The sequence below is a fragment of the Callionymus lyra genome, chromosome 1 (genome assembly GCF_982586985.1).
Source record: "Callionymus lyra chromosome 1, fCalLyr1.hap1.1, whole genome shotgun sequence".
NCBI classification, from domain to species: domain Eukaryota; kingdom Metazoa; phylum Chordata; class Actinopteri; order Syngnathiformes; family Callionymidae; genus Callionymus; species Callionymus lyra.
The window spans coordinates 27,027,675-27,041,610 of NC_141818.1; the positions used below are offsets into that span (position 1 = coordinate 27,027,675).

The 13,936-nt window shown below is 37.9% G+C and overlaps 1 protein-coding gene and 1 pseudogene across 3 annotated transcripts; both read left to right on the forward strand.

Annotated features, from left to right (window-relative positions):
* The first annotated feature begins 961 nt into the window (after positions 1 to 961).
* On the forward strand, positions 962 to 4,924 carry LOC148088677 (uncharacterized; annotated as a pseudogene).
* A 799-nt stretch (positions 4,925 to 5,723) lies between these two features.
* Positions 5,724 to 13,918, forward strand: fip1l1b (FIP1 like 1b (S. cerevisiae)). Of its 3 annotated transcripts, none has more exons than XM_087798650.1 (16): positions 5,724 to 6,038; positions 6,334 to 6,388; positions 6,965 to 7,031; positions 7,465 to 7,580; positions 7,898 to 7,962; positions 8,048 to 8,158; positions 9,046 to 9,176; positions 10,045 to 10,163; positions 10,514 to 10,567; positions 11,114 to 11,213; positions 11,306 to 11,459; positions 11,530 to 11,608; positions 12,726 to 12,781; positions 12,870 to 13,056; positions 13,181 to 13,333; positions 13,442 to 13,918. In XM_087798650.1, exons 1-16 carry the CDS (start codon positions 5,960 to 5,962, stop codon positions 13,611 to 13,613), a joined length of 1,698 nt encoding a protein of 565 aa, XP_087654776.1. In that variant the 5' UTR covers positions 5,724 to 5,959; the 3' UTR covers positions 13,614 to 13,918. The 3 variants fall into 3 exon arrangements, with proteins under 3 accessions (XP_087654776.1, XP_087654784.1, XP_087654792.1); XM_087798658.1 differs by having other exon boundaries at positions 13,469 to 13,918; XM_087798666.1 differs by having other exon boundaries at positions 13,472 to 13,918.
* The last annotated feature ends 18 nt before the right edge of the window (positions 13,919 to 13,936 follow it).

Sequence of the window (13,936 nt, forward strand, 5' to 3'; positions counted from 1 at the left end):
GTGGATTTTCTGAATCTTGCTGCGGCTTGAATCTCCTCGCTGTCCTGTCTTCGCAACTTGACCGTAGTTGTATCTGACGGTCTGTCAGCTGGTCTTATCAGTCAGCGTTTTCTTGGATGGTGGTCAGGCAGTTTTCCATGACTTCAGCTGCAGCACACCTCAGCACTGTTCCTTGTCACGTCGTACTTGGAGTTGGAATTATGAGATTTGATCTACGCCATTAAATATCACATATGATTACACTGAAATGTACATTGCCCTATACCTGTGGTAAGTGTCAATCGTTCAAATAGATTTAATTTACTCTCCTCCTGAGCCGAGATGCGACTCGACATCCTCAACACACGTCTCCTAAGTCACTCTTCGATCACAATAATGACATGTTGGTGGAATGAAGCACGAACCTCCCATCCAGAATATTGTGTGCTTGGCTCTGTGTATGCTTTTGAACACACTGTTCTTATTGAAATATATCACAACACTAGTATATTGTTCTCGAGCACATGATTTATTCTCGACCTCAAAACATTGCTTTGTGGCTACTTAACACATCTGCACATGAAACATAATTGGAAGAACATAAGAGGCTGTTGCTGCCTATGATAAAAAGATAACGTCATGTATTTATCTCGAACAAGGGAGGGATTACGGTCCTCCTGGCGGGATCTTCATGAATAGGACCACTTACACAAGTCAAGTGGTGGATCCAACCCTCTGGAGTGCTGGATCACCGATGTGTGACATGTGGGTATCTAATGTTATTAAGTAATTGTATCATTATGTTACATAATTACTTACTTACTATGTTATTATGTTAGTATGTTACTATGGTTTTATGTTACTATGTTATTTTACTATTATGGTATTATTGTACTATGCTATTGTGCTACCGTGTTGCTGTATTATTATGTTACTATGTTATTATGTTACTATACTGCTAGTTATAAAGTACCATACTACTATGTTATTATTGTTTTATGTTATTTTATTGTTATTGTTGTTGCATTATTGTGTCACTGTGTTCTTTTATTGTGTTACTATACTATTATGTTATTATACTATTATGTTATTGTTTTACCGATATTATGTCATCATGTTACTAGGTCAATATGTCACAATGATGATATGTTATTATGTGACTATACTACCCTGTTATTATTGTACTATGTTTTTATGTTACGATACTGTTATGTTATTAAGTACCATACTACTATGTTATTATTGTTCTATTTTATTGTGTTGTTGCATTATTGTGTCACTGTGATGTTATTATGTTATTTTTTATGCTATACTATTATGTTATTATACTATTATGTTATTATGTTATTGTTTTACTAATATTATGTCATCACGTTACTAGGTTAATATGTCACAATGATGATATGTTATTATGTAACTATACTACCCTGTTATTATTATACTATGCTATTATGTTACTATACTACCATGTTACTATTGTACTATGATTTGTTATTGTTGTTGCATTATTGTGTCACTGTCTTTCTGTTATTATGTTATTATACTATTATGTTATTATGTTATTGTTTTACTGATATTATGTCATCACTTTACTAGGTTAATATGTCACAGTGATAATATGTTATTATGTAACTATACTACCCTGTTATTTTGTTACTATGTTATTATGTTACTATACTGTTATGTTATTAAGTACCATACTACTATGTTATTATTGTTCTATTTTATGTTATTGTGTTGTTGCATTATTGTGTCACTGTGTTTCTGTTATTGTGTTACTATACTATTATGTTATTATACCATTATGTTATTATGTTATTGTTTTACTGATATTATGTCATCACATTACTAGGTCAATATGTCACAATGATGATATGTTATTATGTTACTATACTAACCTGTTATTATTGTACTATGTTATGTTATTATGTTGTTGCATTATTGTAAGTAAGTAAGTGTGACTGTGTTACTATGTTATTAAGATATTTGGAAATGCAGTAACAGCTTCTTTGAATAGCCTCTGGGATGCAGTTTCAAAAAAACTATAGCCGTCATTGTTTTGAAAGAGAAACACAATGAGGATATTAATGATGGTTCATCTTCTCACCAACCCCCCTAAACTGGATCCATCCCAAATCATTGACTCACGAGGCTGTCAATGATAATGCTTTTGATTCTGACTCAGTTTCTATCCTCTTGTAGAAGAGTGCTTGCTCACGCACAAGTTGATCCACACGCCATCCTGAAACTCTATAGTCTGTTTTCTTCTTTAAAAGTCGCCGGCTGCATTAGGTGTCTCGTTACCAGACAAAAGTTGCTTCAGTGCTGCTGCCCATATGCTTCACTAGTGTGTGTTTGCACGACATGGACCATCATTTATCCATATGGCCATTGTCCACAACGTTGAACGTCACATGAGACATTTACATGCAACTTCTCTTTTCATTATTCATCACTGAGGTGAGCGTCTATAACAGATCAAGGCTGACTCAGAGTCTGTGCGGATGACTCACACTGTGCTTTTAGACTGATGAGGACACTGGTCCACTCGCACAGAGGACAACTGGGTTTCGTAGAAGAAATATAGCCACTTAAATCTAATCACAGGATGAAAATGGTTCTTCTGAGTCAGCCAGTCAGCCAGAAGTGAGGATATCTTCACACCTCCGGCAGGTCGGCTCAAACATACTCACAGCTTTCAGACGAAATGCACCTCTAATGGTTCGAATTAGTAATCCAACACCCTCACGTGATCCACTGACATCTCTTTCCATGTACCTTTCTTCAAGGCGTTTGTGTGTGTTAAGTGTCCCCTGATGGCCAAATGTGGCTTTTCCCACCTTGGTTTATTAGCTGGAACAAGGATATAAACATTTGTAGTGGTGGAGTAGATGTTGTCTTTTTATATACTATTATCTTATTATACCATTATGTTATTGTTTTACTGATATTATGTCATCACGTTACTAGGTCATTATGTCACAATGATAATATATTATTATGTTACTATACTACCCTGTTATTATTGTACTATGTTATTATGTTAATATACTGTTATGTTACTAGTGTACTATGGTTTGTTATTGTTGTTGCATTATTGTCTCACTGTCTTTCTGTTATTATGTTATTATACTATTATGTTATTATGTTATTGTTTTACTGATATTATGTCATCACATTACTAGGTTAATATGTCACAATGATGATATGTTATTATGTTACTATACTACCCTGTTATTATTGTACTATGTTATTATGTTACTATACTACCATGTTACTATTGTACTATGTTTTGTAATTGTTGTTGCATTATTGTGTCACTGTCTTTCTCTTATTATGTTATTATACTATTATGTTATTATGTTATTGTTTTACTGATATCATGTCATCACTTTACTAGGTTAATATGTCACAATAATGATATGTTATTATATTACTATACTACCCTGTTATTATTGTACTATGTTATTATGTTACTATACTGTTATGTTATTAAGTACCATACTACTATGTTATTATTGTTCTTTTTTATGTTATTGTGTTGTTGCATTATTGTGTCACTGTGTTCTTTTATTGTGTTACTATACAATTATCTTATTATACCATTATGTTATTGTTTTACTGATATTAGGCTATGTGGCTTTATAACAACATCAGACAATTGTCTTCTCTAGCGGCTGTTGCAGCTCATGAAAGTTTCTGTCCGACAGCAGATTAAGCTTTTGTTTGGCGATAACTACAGGAAACAAAGAGATAAACTGTCATTTTAATAATCTGCCTTGGTGGCATTGCGTAGCTGCACAAACCATCTGTGTGATGGGAAGAGATAATACAGATTAAAATGTGCCAGGGCATCTCTCTGAGTGGGCTAATATGAGTGTGTGTAATTACTGATCGCACAATGATCGCCCCGTCTCTGGACAAACGTGATTAGCATCGACTTGCCTGTAATGCACCCTAATCCAGCGTAAAGAAAGAGGGATGGAGGGAGAGCTGAGGCTCAGCATGAGGCATGGGATTGGCTGAGTGAATAGTTCCATATGCGTTTATTATGTAAATGTTTTTTTTTAAATAATTTTATTTCAATATTGAAAATAATTATATAGATTTTCTTTTAACACAGATTTTGATATTCGTATTCCAATTGTTGGAGCCTTTTAAATTGATTTACAAACATGGTATTCTAGTGCCACCCGACAAGACCAAAACAGCACGTGTGTGTCTGTGTGTGTACGTGACGCCAAAGAATCACGTGACAAAGTAGAAGCACCGGCGTGTCAATTTATCAAGACTCTAAAGATTTCTAAACAGTAGTGTGTAGCACTACAATTTTTACATTGAAATAAAAGGCTATGAAATAAAAAATATTGAAGTTTGAAAAATATTTTTTTGAATTATTGGAATTATAATATCAAGTAGACTGTACGAAAAACGCATTAATTTTGAATATATTGAATTAAATTCAAATTGAAATATATACATATATAAAAATACAATTTAGAAATTGTTGAATTCCATTGTTTAAACAGCAAATTTAACCTTTCAATGAAGAAATGATTGATTAAAATCTATATAAAAATGTAACTTTTTAATATAGGAATTATGCAATTGAATATTTTAGAACACAATTAAATAAAAACAACATAAATAAATAAACTGAAACTGAAAAAGTCAGAGAATCAATATTTGAAATGTTAAATTTAACCCTCAAATTCTCTGAAGGCCCTGATCTACTCCAACATTCTTGGTGGTGAGTTGGCTCTGGGCGTGGCGTCAGATAAGAAGTCTCAGCGATCAGCTTGGTTCATAAAGAAGATGTGTGAGAAGATGTTTCTGTCAATTACTGAGCTGCTTAAGTGTCACCACTGGCTCAGAGGCTGTGAATGCATTAACAGCCGCGCTAGGCAACTCCTCGTGCCAACAGAACCACAGCAGCAATCATTGAGCTCAATTTATCGACAGTGGATCTGCTTTAAACCACAACAATGCTGCACTATGATGTTGGCAAAAATCTCTGTTGCAGGTATAAAATCACGTGTTTGATTCATTTTAAGACCCTTAATTCAATCAAGTTTGAAAAAAACAAACATTCAAGGATTTCTGCACCTTCCTGACAAAAGAAAGAAGTAAGTAAGTAAGTAATTCTTATTTGTATAGCGCTTTTCTAGACCAGGGTCACAAAGCGCTTAAACAATCAAAACAATACTCAATAAATTATATATTTTAAAGGGCAATATAAAACTGATAACACAACAGGAGTTCCAGAAAATCAAGGAAAAGCCTGAACAAATAGAAATGTCTTAAGATGTTTCTTAAAGGAGTCAGTAGACTCCATCAAGCGCAAAGAGAGAGGAAGATAGTTCCAAAGCTTAGGAGCAACAGCCTGGAAGGATTTCTCTCCTCTGGTCCTGAACCATGTGCGAGGAACCATCAGTAGATTCTGATCCACAGACCTCAGAGCCCGAGCTGGGATGTAAGGCTGGATCAGATCACTGATGTAAGGAGGAGCCTGACCATGAATAGCTCTGAAAGTAAGAACCAGAATTTTAAAGTTGATCCTAAAAGAAACTGGAAGCCAGTGAAGAGTTTTAAGGATCGGAGAAATGTGAGTTCTAAGAAGCCACAAGAATGTCTCAGGATCCTTTAGGTCACATTTAAAGTTAAAAAGATAAAGCAAAGCCTTGATGGCCGACATAGAAAACTGTCGAAAAATCAGGAATATTTCCAGCCCGGGCTGCTGCTTACATACTCCACCCACTAGGCGACGCTGTCTTCTCTTGAGGAACACTTTGACCTTAGCGGGATTCAACTAACCGCTTCCTGGTTTCACTAGCTAGCATATGCTGTAGATGAATCTATGAAGTCATCATTTGTGTATACACTTACACATTTGGGTTGGGCTGTAAAGAGTTAAAAGGCAGATTATTCGAGAAGAAGGTCTGCCTCGTTCTTGAGCGGAACTGAATCCAGGAGAGCGACGATGTCTGCAGAGGAGGCTGACAAAACAGCCACAACTGACGCTAGTGGTGGAGATGAAGAGGAGGAATGGCTGTATGGAGGTAAAGCCCGCTCCTTCACCGTTAAACGACTACACAAACCAGGCGACATGGGGTGGCTTTGACGTCTTGTTTACTTTTTATTTCATTGACATTATGCGACTTTCATGATGACGAGATTTAACATTTTAGCATGTTAGCTAATGTTGCGAATCCCGCGGCCCCTTCCAGCACGACTTGTTGTGACTACACGTTTATTACAGTTTCTTAAAGATGCTCTTCGCCGATGTCTTAGCAATAATGTTTAAGACCTCGCGTCGTATGTGCTTTTAAACAAGGTTTTGTTGTTGTTCTTCAGACGAGTCTGAGGGTAAAGAGGAAGATGAAGAAGCCAAAGCTGATGCTGCTGTCAGGTAAAGTCGTGCTTCACTTTGTTGATCCTATTGGGAAGCTTCACGTGGGGACACAGATCAATAAAGTATTGTAAAATGTTGCCGTTTAAAACTTTACTTTCCACATGTGATGGACTTCTGAATGTCCCTGCTTCTCTCCCGAGGCTGCTGGAATCCATTCCATCGCCCTGTAATGGCATTTAGTAGCAGAGAAAAATAATGTAACTCTTAGAAAATGAACATTTACAAGGGCTTTCCTTGAAGATAATACAGAGGGCAGAAGAAAAGCTTATTTTCAATTCTTGTTCAAAAGATGATTTGCTTTCATAAACCTGTCCATGATGATAAAAATAAACAAATGTGAGTTTCTTTTCTATCATTTGTTTAAACTAAATCAGACTGCGAATATTTTATTTAAATTTATCTAGGAAAATCTCAAAACTCCCTTTTTTGCCTTCACTATTATTGAGAGAAAACTGAGATGTTAATGTGTTGGCCTTGGAAAAATAAACCGGCGCTTCTTTTCTAATGGTTGATGCTGGTTATGTGTTAAAAAAATAACAAGAAATTAAAATGCTTTAATTATGTGATTTACAGTGCACTGGCTGATACCCCGACAGAAGAGGCTGCTGAACATACAGCAGGAAATGGGGTGGTCAGTGAGGTCAGAAATGCCACGTGTTATTTCCTTCAAAGTGATAGTTCACCCAAAATTCAAATTTCACTCGTACAAGCAGTAGACACTGGGAGCTCTCGCGATAATTACCCAGAGTGTTTCCTCTCTGTGTTTTTCCCAATTCTTCTTGTCAAGGTGTCATTACAAGAGGAATATTAAAGGGATGTTTTTTAGGTGGTATGTATTTGGAAGAATAAAAGTGAGTATGGTTTGCGACTGTCCTATGTACATACATTTTTGTCTATAACTAAAAAAGAACGGATTACTCTGAAAATAATCCCAACCCTTAGTCAATATGTGAGTAGAAAATGAGTGACATTTTATTTTTGGGTGAACTATCACTTTAAGATTAAATATAACCTTTACCATTTTTCTTCCTCATTTAATATTTTAAAAAATCTGATTTGTGTAAAACTTGTAGGCGACGGGTGAAGCCGTAACTGGGGAAGACGTGGACAGTGACAGCGACAGTGATGATGATGACGATGACGTTCGAGTCACCATTGGAGACATCAAAACTGGAGCCCCCCAATACACGTGAGTAAAGCCATGATAAAATTGTTCAAGTAAACAATTAACATGCTCCATATGAGCCATTCTGTTATCCAAAACAGTGACTGGGTATATTCTCATATCTCACTGTTCTGGAAGATAGATGTGAAACCCTTGTTGTTAATACTGTCATGGGACTAGATTTGTCAAATTTTGTGATGTATATTTGTCAAATTTCCATTGCCCTTTTAGGCTTTTTAGCAATATTCAATTTTAGTGCCTCATTTATACTATCGCCGGGTAAACCTCTACTGTATAAACACAATCAAAAGCTGTTTGTTCCACTGTTCTGATGTCTACAGACCATATGGAGCGCCACCTGTCAACCTCAATATTAAAACAACAGGCTCTAGAGGATACAGTCAAGGTATTCATGTAGTTATATGTATTATAATCATAGTAATGGTTGTTGTTAAGTCATTTTTGTATTAACATTATTTTGGTTATTTCAGTGACCACCAAAATAAAAGGAGTTGATTTGGATGCTCCTGGAAACATCAATGGTATACCAACGATAGAGGTAGAGATGGATTCCTTCGAAGAGAAACCCTGGAGAAAGCCAGGTGTGTTTCCAACTTTATCATTATTTTTGGCTTTTCAGCCGTAAATGTTGATCAAAGTCCCAAATCCATTTTGGGACAGGTTAGGACGGTCGACCACTGGTGTTGTTTAAGAGTCTGTACTATGTGACGTTTTTCTTTTATGAAACAAATGTTATCACCAAATCTTAGGGCTGGGACTGACGGAATAGACCACTTTCTAATGTGTTGCATCTCGCCTGCCGTGGACAAACATTTTAGGGGGGTCTGAGCAGCTATAGCCAATCAACCATAAAGGGACAAATATTTTGGTTTACAAACTAGCTAAAATGTCTCTTTCTTGAGGTTGAGGTGACCAAAAGAGATTAAAGGATAAAACCTCCTTCCCATCTCTTTGATAAACAGGTCAATGTTGTGCATTTAAAAGCATAGGGCGCTTGCCAAATGACTTCATTAAACAATTTAAGATGCCAAATAAGTATTTATTTATCTCATATTCTTCAGTAGTTTACACTCAACAAAAGGAAATTCTTTAATCAATTAATTTCGTGATACTTTGAAACCTTGAAAATTAGTTTTCACTATTCAAATTTAACATGTTGACAATAAGTCTTTTCTCATAGACAATAACAATAATGGTGACCCTCTTTGACAGTAATCTAAATTGAGCATCCCTTCCAAATTCGTTGATTCATTTTGTATAGCATTGACAAGAAATAGACTTTGTATACATTGAGTTGAAAAGCTTTTATTCTTCCATTTAATCTAACTTAACAAAGTATTCTCAGAAAATGATGAAAGTGTACTCAAACATATTTTCTGGTAGCTTGACTTAATATTGTATAACATCATCAGATTAGTGAACCTCTACAACGCTCCTGAACATGAAAATTGCTCCTGTGTGTCATTAGGTGCTGATCTATCGGATTACTTTAACTATGGCTTCAATGAAGACACGTGGAAAGCTTACTGTGAGAAACAGAAGCGTCTGCGCATGGGTCTGGAGGTTTCCTCTGTCACATCCATCACCAGCAAAATCACTGTAAGTAGCTGAATATTTGTGGCTGGTTGTATGAAACTTAAGTCGCTAGGGAAATCACTTAGTTAGTTCCTCATTCATCTATTGCTCGTCTTCTACAACCAAGACCTGAAATTGAATGTTTTCATAGTTGAGCAGTGTGATGTCATCTCTCTAGCGTTTTCTGGGTCTGCCCCGGTGTGTCTGCTAATCTTTTCCTTTGTCCTTAATGACTTCTAAACAAAAATTGATTTTTTTTTTCTGTAGTAACAGATTTATAAAAATTTGGGTTTTCAAATCGCTTATTTAAATGAGCTGCTTCAAGGGTTTTTGTAACTAAATTAAGTTCATTCAACTCGGGACGTGCATTGGCAAGTACAATGAGAACCTAAATAGTCTAACTGGTGAAATGATGCACATCACAACATGGGCAATGATACAATATATTGCCATATTTTGGAAGCAAGGACATATTTGTAGTATTGTCCAAATATTGACTTTGGTGTTGCAGAATTTACAGACTGCGGGTCTTTTGACAAACTTGTTTTAGAGCTGCTTTCATTCATTTTGAAACCAAAAGGTGAATTGCAACTCGAAAATAAACAATTTCTCTGAAAATGTTATGTTAATTGTTAATACATTTTATTTTACTTTATTGAATACATAACCATAAAATAAAATAAAAATGCAATTCAATGCAGTTAATATTGATCCAATATTGTATTGGCATATATCGCTGTATAGATATTTTAGAGTTTCTCACATCACAAGTTTTGAAAAAAGTCTTCTGTAAGCAAGGTTAAGTTAAGCTTAGTTTGATGTCTCAGGGTTGTGAAGTTTCCTGTGCATCACTTGACTGTTGGTCTTGTCTTCTGCTGCATGCTACATGTAGGTTCAACAAGGCAGGACCGGCAATGACAAGGATCTATCCGCGATGCCTATCCACACATCCAAGCCAGACTTCTCATCTCCAGGCAGCTTGTACAAGTCAAACGTCAGTCAGGTCGCCAGGTAACCAGCTGTTCCCCAGCATTCAAGATAATCTTGATTTGAGGCTACGTCCATGATGAGAGACTTATGTGTTGCATTTTTGGCTGCTCAATCAAGTGAGCTAGTAGTGATGATGTTGATAATGATGTCATTTGTTTTGCTGCAAACTTGAAATTTTGCTTGTGTTGTGTGTGTTCCTTAGAATGTAGATGTGGCTTTGACAAATGATCGAAGGTGGATCATGGTTCTGAAAGTTTCTAGCTTCATCACAGAAGTGAACATTGTCTTTCCCTTCACGTTGTGTGTTACTGTATACTAGGGACAACTTTTTCTTATCTCCTGTATCCCTTTGCTTTGTTTCAAAATGGTAGGATCACACCCCCTCAGTGGCCTGGTCCGATGATTCCAGACATGTCCTACTATATGTAAGTGGCTGGGACGTGTCCCATCAGGTTTAAAGGTGGTTTTGATTGCAGCTGTGAATTAAAAAGAAAAAGAACATTTCTACAACGATACATATAACATTTCTTGTAATGAACCAATTAACTTAATAGTTGATGTTTTGATTATATCTGAGGAAAGTCTTCTGAATCAATGTTTGCCTCTATAAAGTCAAATGTTTTTGTCCCAGATGATGAGGCCGTTTCTACATGGATTCTACAGAATTTAATATACATTTAGTTATTATTCTCAACAGACTTGATGTTTAATGAAATCTGAGGACATAGAACCCACAACAGTCCATGTGGTTCCACAGGCCAAACATGATGAGTTGTATCAGCCAATGTGTTGCAGCCTAATGCTTTAAGTTGAAAGGGTTCTTGCTATCATTGTTTTTCTCGTCATTTCATGTTTATCTTTTTACTCTAAAGTTTCTCCATACATGTGTGTACAAAATGTGTGACGGATTATGATGACACGGTGGACATAATAATAAATGTTTTGTTTTTTAAATGTATCCATTTTCACAGGAAGTCGAGTGGAACTATTGATGTGATCGGCGGAGGGATGGCAACAATCAGCCGGGTGGAGGGTCGGCGCAGACACAACCTAGAGGGCAATAACATACAGGTAAAAGGCCGACGTAAAGTAAAGACCAAGGAAATGTTTAGTTTTTTTTTCTGACCCAAACTGGAAGAGAAACCACTTGGCTGTTCTTCCAGGTCATCTCTGAACATTCCACGTCAGAATCTGAACCAGCATCTGCAAAGCTGCCAGCCTTCTTTCCTCCTGGGCCACTCCCGCCCAACATGCCCCCGCCTCCCTTCCTCCCCCCTCCGAACGTCAGCACAGCACCTCCACTCATCCCACCGCCCAGTAAGACTGTCATGATGTTGTCTTCTCGCATTTGTTTGTGGTATAACCTTGTGGTTCTGTTCCTGTGTAGGGTTGCCCATCACAGTACCACCACCTGGTTTTCCTCCCCCAAGTGGACCGCCACCTTCCATCATTCCTACTTTGGACAGGTATTACACTTGATGTTGCACATGTTTCACTTCTAATTGACCATTCAACATCTTTCCATTTATGCTAAATCATTATAAATAGATTAAACTATTTAATCTAGTACATATACATATTAACTACTATACATGTTAAATATAACTGTCGCTCAGTTTTCGAAGGACTTTCATCGGTTTCCCGCGAAAACTGAGCGACATCGGAGAGGAGCACACACACACACACACACACACACACACACACACGCTCATAAGTTTGTCTTACTTCCGTTTATATACTAGTCAGTGTGCCAGCAAGACGCGTCGCCATAGCAACCGAGCCTAGCAAGCTGCACCGCACAGCTCACAGACAGACCGAGACATAAAAGTACAAATTGAAAACTTTACAGAACATGACACTGATCGGTCACAGTGCGTATTTAAGAAATGCTTTATTTCACTGATTGATTGATTAATGAAAAATGATAAATTATCGCACATATTTCCACAAACGTGCCAATATTGCGATATCGATATTTTTTTCGATATATCGTGAAGCCCTAGTGCTAACGTTAGCTTCCGACAGCAGGCTGTCTTGTACGAAACATTTGATCTGAGTTAATCAAATACTTTACCAGATGATTCTCTGCATTCTGTAGTGGAACCTGAAGGCTTCATGCGGCTTGTTCAGGTGCTCAAATAAAGGATGTATGAACGTATAAAACGTGACCTTTTATTTAAATGTCGTCAGAATAAGGACTAACTATAACATTAACATACATTTAAGTGACATATGGAAATAGCTTTCTCTTTGTGATGAAAACAATCATAGTCGCAGCATTTTCCCCTAACAGTCGAGGTTCTTGTTGTTACGAAAGTATTGTTGCATTTCAAGTTCACTTCCATATGTTTGTTTCTTTTGCACATCAACCACATTAACCATGGTTCTACCATGTATAATTCCAGCATGTATGAAGTAGATCTAAACTACATTGTGACACAGCTGGGCCATATTTAATATTCAAAAGAAGATTCTTAATGGAAAGAAATTGTTTCAGAACATTCATGTTTTTAACTGTTGATTCTTGACTTTGTAACGATGTTAACAGTAAACGAGTCATGTTGTCCTGTATTGTTTCCTCAGTGGTCATCCAGGTGGATATGATGGACGCTCGGTACCACCGTATCCGTTTCCTCAAGGTACAGTCCTTCATGTAATTTCCCTGGATATCATCTATGATCCCAAACATCAGTCCAGTCGTGGTCAACTCTTCTGCTTTCTCCTCAGGTGGGTACCCTCCACCGATTGCGGGCGGGATTCCCCCTCCTTGGCCAGCAATGATGGATAACTCCAAAAACTGGGAATACTATCCCCGTCGAGATGACAAGCGAGAGAAGGACCGAGAAAGACAGAGAGAGCGGACACATGACCGGGACAGAGAGAGGGAGCACAGCCCTGCCCTCGGCTACACCAGGTGGGACATGTCGCCTGACGGCTGACCCGGTCACACACACACACACACACACACACACACACACACACACACACACACACACACACACACACACACACTCACTCTGTGGATGCGATTATTACAGCGACGAGGAGCGCTACCGCTACCGCGAGTACCCGGAGCGGAGCTACGGGGGGGGGGACCGCCACCGAGACCGGTCCAGTCGCGAAAAGGAAGATCGACACAGAGAGAGGCGACACCGGGAGAAGGACGAGGGACGTCACAAGTCCTCCCGCAGGTAAATACACCTGGTCGTCTGTCTGCCGCCCTGTCTCTCCTCCTCCTCTTCTCAACGTTCTTTCATTCCATCTTTTTTTTATCACTTCTCTGCCCTCCGTCCTCAAAGCCTTGTCTCCACTCCTCCGTCCATTAGCAGCAGCAGCAGGAGGAGGCATGACAGCGAGGAAGGCGACAGCCACCGGAGACACAAACACAAAAAGAGCAAGAGAAGCAAGGAAGGCAAAGAGGCGAGTGAGGATGCAGGCGGAGACCAGGAGAACCAGGAGGCCATGGAGTGATCCCGGCTCTGCTGTTTCTTACCCTCTCTTGTGACTACAGAAGAATGTAGAAAAGGATCGTTCAGCACAACCAGGACATTTCAGTGACCATGTGTCCCCCTCACTCCTGCTGCCATGTTTTCCATACAAAGGACAGATGTTGACCTCTGACCCCAGAGTGCTGCTGTTAAAAAAAAAAGAAAAAAGAGTCAGGATCTTTTGTTTCATTTTCACATTTGGTCCCAGTTAAATGATGGTTGTCTATTTTGATCTTACATTGTCGGGAAAACAGTTTGTCACCTTCAATTAAACACTTTTGATAAGAAGCACTGTTGTTCCTTTCA